This window comes from Morone saxatilis, unplaced genomic scaffold, assembly GCF_004916995.1.
Source record: "Morone saxatilis isolate NCDOM2014 unplaced genomic scaffold, NCSU_SB_2.0 Contig14, whole genome shotgun sequence".
NCBI lineage: Eukaryota > Metazoa > Chordata > Actinopteri > Moronidae > Morone > Morone saxatilis.
In genome coordinates, this window is record NW_023339696.1 from 22,712,979 (window position 1) to 22,719,832 (window position 6,854).

The 6,854-nt window shown below is 39.7% G+C and overlaps 1 protein-coding gene across 1 annotated transcript; it reads right to left on the reverse strand.

Moving 5' to 3' along the window:
- Nucleotides 1–21: 21 nt before the first annotated feature.
- Nucleotides 22–6,010, reverse strand: cunh16orf89 (chromosome unknown C16orf89 homolog). Its single transcript, XM_035654679.1, is given in 11 exon segments — nucleotides 22–1,434; nucleotides 1,888–1,977; nucleotides 2,334–2,438; nucleotides 3,002–3,164; nucleotides 3,366–3,401; nucleotides 3,404–3,443; nucleotides 3,445–3,476; nucleotides 3,479–3,485; nucleotides 3,962–4,112; nucleotides 4,389–4,541; nucleotides 5,736–6,010. Coding segments are annotated over 11 exon segments (1,062 nt in total). The 5' UTR covers nucleotides 5,917–6,010; the 3' UTR covers nucleotides 22–1,330.
- Between the last annotated feature and the right edge of the window lie 844 nt (nucleotides 6,011–6,854).

Below are 6,854 nucleotides of genomic sequence, written 5' to 3' on the forward strand. Positions count from 1 at the left end.
ACACACACACACACACTCACCCCAGGGGGAAGCTTTTATTTTGAATTTTGAGTTGAGCTGGGGGAGTTTTGGCTCCCACAGATCTTACATAATCTGTTGTGTTCTTTATGAAGGAGGCCTCTTTCTCCACTTCACAGACTCTTGTAGCCAGAAATGATCTGCATTTATTATCAGCTTAATGTTATAATACAGCAGACTTTATTTTATCGGTTAACATTAAACACATGGTAACATTGTGTGTGTAGGTTCATGCATACAGTAGATCCTCTTTGGTCAGTGCTGGTTGTACAGCTGTCGTCTGGGCTCATTTTATATTCACTAGGTCAGATTGTGAAAAGCAAAAACATAATTTAAAGAAAATAAAGGTTATTTTTGAAAACAAACAACTTTTGTGAATGTTTTACTTTTAAAGCTACACTAAATATTTCTTGGCCTTTTAAGTAGGGATGCTCCAATCAGGCTTTTAATGGCTGATATCAATAACGATGCATCAGACAGAGCAGACCTTAAAATAACAGAATCATTCTGATGATACACTGACTTATAATCGGGAGAACTGTCTCTTTAATTCTCACTCTGCACCCTGAACGCATCTTCGTGCACTCTGTAACTTTAGTGATCGGTGATCTAACGCAAGAAGTCTGTAACACTTCACGGCCCATCGTACCACCAACTCTGGGTCTTCAGCTAAAAAGAGGCTAGCTCGGTATTCTCAGTACATGCTTTTATAAACTACTCTGCACTCGCGAAATATGACAGCTTAAAAAATTGCAGTAAGGGGCATTGAATTTTATTTCATTAATTTTATGAAACACACAACTTTATTATATATTATGGACAATAGATAGCTTTGAAAATCCTCCAAAACCCTGCTAGCTCATCCACAGGCCGCCTGCACCATGTCCAGCTCCACGTGGACAGGAACATGAACTGCTCTTAGACGATAGCTGGCTGAAGATCAGATTCACTGTTTATCAGCTTCTTAACTTCTCTGTAAAGAGTAAACCACGAATCCTGATCACTTCCTGTGGGATTGGAGCATCACTACTTTCTAAAGGCGTCTTTATTGGGATTCAGCATCTTCCTCGTTATAATCACAACACAATATGAAAGAAATATAGGTAGAAATACATTCGGTGTCAAAACAGCCACATCCCAGCGTTTTATTAAGCATTTTCATCATCTTACGACTATGTTCATAAAGCAACATATTGTGTCGGGAGTCAGTCTCCAGCCGTGAAGAGCGTCTCTACCTGATGATCTACAACGTTTTTCTAATGTGAACAAACCCCGTGAGGAGGGAGGGAGGCTGGGGGGAGGGAGGGAGGTTTCAGGAGAGCGGCCTCTTCGTTATGTCCTGTTCTGACAGGTAGTAGTTCAGGTATCCTCCTAGAGCGCCGACAGCCACCGCCGTCATGTGACTGGAACAGCCGTCTGTGAGAGGAGAGATTACAGAAACAGACAGAAGAGAGAGGAAGAGGAAAGAGTGAGAGAAGAAATTAGAGAAAGAATTATGAGAAGTATTTAAATCCTTTGAGTAAAAATGTTAACACGACAAAATATCAAAACCTCTCTAAATATTCATAAATATAAAAGAGCTACAAATAACTTCCTAAAAGAAGCAAAACATTTACAATTATCTGCACACAATTTCCTTCTTCCCCCCTAAAATCAACCTCCAAGCTTAAATAACTGAAGGACTGAAGGAATATTTTAAGAATTAACCCGGACGAGCCCCCATTTATGTTACGACCCAGCTCGTGAAGGCAAACAACATAAAACCGGTTGGTTTTGATGAATTGTTGTCATATTGCAGTAATCCTACATGTTGTACAGGAGCAACAGTGATGTGTGACGCTTCCTGTTTGAGCTCCGTCACAAACTGACCTGGAAGTATTTTCTCCCTCCTCTTCACTCTCCTGTGAGGCTGCAGTTGTTCCAGCAGCTCGTCTCCAATGATCTGAGAGATGACGCTCTCTGAGAGAACAAACAGAGCCAAAAATCAACTGTTAATCTATTTATCCACCACGGAGCATCTTCATTTACTTTGCCCATTTTCAGCTCTTGTGTGATAAAAAGAACATGGAACGTGACATTTTTAGCTCAATTATGTATAAATATACGTGACAGGACACAAATAATTAAACTTTTAAGGCATTGTGATTGAGCAGGTGACATGGAATTAGCCCCCAGTAAAAGAAAACACAAGATATTAGGCTTAAATGTTTTCATTTGACAACCATGCTGCCTCGCAATAACCTGAGGTTCAGGTTCAGTAACCTTTAACCGTTATTTATTTAAACATGTTATGATGATAATGTTGAAACACTCACTGTCTCTCCCGAAGCAGCCCACTTCCTCATCCTGCAGCCTGAGGATGTGCTGCAGCCAATCAGCTTTGTAGAAGTCGGAGAAACCGGCCAATCCGCAAATCAGGACTGTTGACAGAAAACAGAGGAGCTCAAGTCATTTGACCTTCAGTCGTCTACGTTGTTCTCTGCTGAATCTCTCGCTGCACCGCGTCCTTTTTATAGCAATACGTTTAGTTTCTGAGCTTTACATGTGTCAGTATCTATAAAGAAGACACTAAATAGATTAAAGCCTTTGTAATCTCTTATTGGCTGCTTTGTTTTCCATCTTTTTTGTTTGTTGGAGAGAATCAAACTCAATAAATCACAATTAATAATAATACACCGCAAAAATTTACTGGATCCAGATTACAAGACGTAGCTATCAAATTATCTTTTTTAATTTTTAAGCCGCTTGAAAGAAAGAAAATCGTCATAATATGTGAAATATGTGCAGTAAAATAAACACGTAAATAGCACAAACTGCAGTTCCTCTAACGACCACTAGAGGCTGGCTCCAGCAGTGAGTCAGTCTCCATAAAGTGTCATATTAAAATACTTTACAGCAGAAATAAACATGTTTACAGCCTTTTGGTCTCTAGGGCTAATTTNNATATAAAGGATTAAAGTTAAGTATAATTAAAGCCGCTCACTGTTCTCAATGAAGATGTCGACCGTCTGCTCGGTCAGACCGTCTCTGATGATGTCCTGGTTGGTCTTCATCATGTTGGAGCAGAAGATCTTCTCGTAGCTGCGTTCGGTCATGTTCTCTCGGGACGGTCGAGTGTCGCCTTTCAGCAGGTTGGTGCAGCCTCGCTGGGAGGGAAACACGAAGCGGTCAGCGTCTCGCCACGAGGACGTTCGTTAAACAGAACAACGTGTTTATATCTTTTATGTTATTGGCGATTCAGACTCCCTATGGGACTATAAAGTTTTTTCTGAAAGTAAAGTAAGTTTTAAGACATTAAATATATATTTTAACGCCTCCCACCCTGGTTTGTTATGTTACCGTCTCACCATTTTCCCGATCATGAAGTAGAGCAGCTGGGTGGGAACAGAGAGTAGTGTGGACAACCGAACTGAGTCATCGTGTCCGGCGGGTTTGGTGACGATGCATGGCGTCCCCGTTCCATCTTCCTGCTCACACAACACACACACACACACACACACACACACACACACACACACAGGTCATTATTCCTTTATTTCAGGTTGCATCCACCAGAAGGTTTTGTGCATTTTTCTGTATAAATTAATAAATACATTTTTCTTTATTGTTAAAGTCGTTGTTGATGATTTTCTGTCCATTAAATAATTGTTTCAGGACTAAAACCTGAAACTAAATAAAAATATTAACTCTGAATCAAAATAAACTTTTATTTTTGGATGTTTTTTTACTTGAAAAAGAACCCAAGGACTATTTTTTAACCCTCTCAAGTCCCAACAAGCTCCACCAATCAGAGAGAGGGACAACCTGATCAAATGTCTTCATAGTGAAACCGGTGTTTGTGGTCAAAAGACTCAGCTGTGGTGAAATAAAGTTGTGTTTTCTGCGTGTTGTCTGTGTGTGTCTGTGTGTGTGTGTGTGTGTGTGTGTGTGTGTGTGTTCGTACCAGGTTCCCAGCAGCAGGGTCAGACATTTGTCACTGAGCTGCTCATCGTAGCACTCGGTGGAAACGGTGGACGGGTAGACCAGGCTGGGATCTGTGGCGCTCCACCCGGGAGGAATCACCCAGAAAGTCCACGACATCAGAGGCTCGAACTCTGAGACGCAGCGGCAGCGGGATTACGGAGGGAAAGAGTTTATATTATAGATCATAGTTTATATTAAAAGGCAAATAATACATTAAAAAGACTATACACTTAAAAAACAGATGACTAAATGAGCCTAAGATCTAATCTAGTTTAGGAAGAGTGAACATTAAATAATATTAAGGATCATTCACATTTATTAAACATTTGTTTTATTAACATAAGGAGTCTTCCGAGCTACGGGCCTACTTGAGTGAAGGGTTTCTGGGTAATGAAGTCCTTCCTCACCTCTGTAGTACTTCGGGTCGTTCTGCTGCAGGGCGGCGACGGCCTTGTCGAAGGTTTGGTCGAGACGTTTGACGAGAGCGACGGCGGTGGTTCTCTGAGCCCAGCTGACTGGGTCGCTGTGAGGCCACGTCCGAACCGCCTCCTTCAGTTCAGCTGAGACAGAAACAACCACAGAAGAAGAATCAGGGCCAATTTTGCTAATACTTTGGTTTGTAGCTGCAAAACTAACACTATTCCCAACAACCAATCGACTTCGTGTTTAATTAGAATAAACTTTACTATTATTATTAAAAATAAACAAAAACATGAATCAGAAAACCACAAAATCAACATGAAACATTAAGCTGTGCAGTGGGCGGAGTCTACCAGTCCCGCCCTTTGCAGTGGGCAGAGGTCTACAGTCCCAAGATGTAGAATAAAGCTACTTTTATACAAAACAGTATAAAGACAAAGAGGTTTTATTGTTTTTACTTCATTTATCTTTGTGTTTTTTCATTGATCTCTTTCTTTAGAGCTCTGAGCACTTTTACTTTTACATGTTTATCTTCAACCTTTATTATGTTTATCTGTTGCAAACCAAATCTACCTTAATGTACAAATAAAGTCAGCTTGCTAAACATCAGCATGTCACCACTGTCATTCAGTCAGACAGACAGACAGACAGACAGATCTCATAAACACTGTTAAATCCACCGTATTCTTATTAAATTCAGTGGTTCCCAACCTGAGGGTCGGAGCCCCATAGAGGTCGACCAAAAGCTTCACAGGGTGTCGTGAGGTCTTTTAAAGGTTGTAGGAAAACTTTAAAGATATACACAGCCGGCCTATAACTCATCATCCTGCGTTAGTGTGCAGTTATAACAACCAGAAAGCTAATAGAAGAACTCTGTATGATTGTTAATTAATAAAATACAGACAGATAATTGTATGAAAAGTTCCTAAAAATATAATAAAAACTCATTAAACTCAATAATCTGCTCACAGTTCATCACAAATCACTGGTTTTACAGAAACTTCCTGCTGTTCCTGTTTCACTGTTTACACTTTATCAGCTGTTCTCTGTTATTGTTACACATTAAACGTAATAAATGTAATAATAATAATTAGAATTATAATAATACTAATGTCAAAAGCACTAAACCTTGAAAAAAGTCTTTAACTTTAACCATTAATGATTTCTCTCAAAAGCTCCCACATTTATCAGTCACAAACATGACTCAATAGTTAATCATGAGTATTAATAATTAGTATTAGTGTATTTCTCCCTACAGTCTCACTTTATCCGGAGCGCCTGATAAACAAACCCTGCAGATCTCTTCCAGATGTTTCATGCAGCTGTTTACTCACCCTGCAGCATGAGGAACCCGACCACCCCGTCCAGGTTGATGTGCTCATGCTGCCGCTCCAGGAAGGATGCTCCCCTGTTGAGGCTGCCCAGGATGTCATCGATCACCTCGGCCCGCGCTGCCCCGCACACTGCGGCAAACAGGAGCAGCGCGGCGGCCAGCTGCTGCCCCGCGGCCCGCATCTTCTCATCGGATAGTCCCAGTGTGGAGGCTCCGGGGGCTTCTCCGACCAGAGACTGAGAGAGGAGCAGGGAGGACGGGCTGTCTCTCCTCTAGCAGGGAGGAGGAGGAGGAGGAGGAGGAGGAGGAAGAGAGAGACAAGGTGAGGAGGAGGAGGAGGGAGGAAACCGTGACGTCAGGAAGGATGTCATTACGAAACTTTCTTTTTCTTTTTTCTTTCTTTTCAAATTTCTTTTAATCACATCCATGGATTAAAGCTCATTTCTACCAGTAAAATAACAAATAAGATGATAACTTTACCTTAATAATCAATAAATGTTCATGTTGAGACAAAGTTAGGAGATAAAAAGTCAGATTTATGAGATGAAATAAGATTAGTGAACTTGTTGTTGCAGGTTTTGCAGTTTTAATAATAATAATAATAATAATAAAAATACATTGTTGACTTTTTCCAGTTTGAACTTTTGCAGGTTTTGTGGTTGTAAATAAAAATAACATGTGTTGACAGAAGAAGTCAACAGACAACAGGAAGTATTGTGTTATTTTTTATCTGATTAAAGGAAGGATGTCATTACGAAATCAACACTTAAGATACTTAAGACTTAAGTGAAACAAAGTTTTTTTTATTTCTCTGACACATAATCATCACATCATCCACCAGTAAAATAAAAAAAGATTAAAAAACGTATATTTATGATAATTATGATGTTTTAATCTCAGAATTTTAAATTTAAATCCCCCACGATCCAACTTTAAAATATCCTCCTTACATTATATATTACCTATTACTATCCTACTGTATGTTGTATTTAAACTTATTATGAAGTTTATTATTATAAAGTCTGTTTACATGAACACAAACTGTCATTACAAGTCATCAAACTCCAATTATCGTATAAGAAACATGACCTTATATACTCAGAGACAGCACAGAGGCACT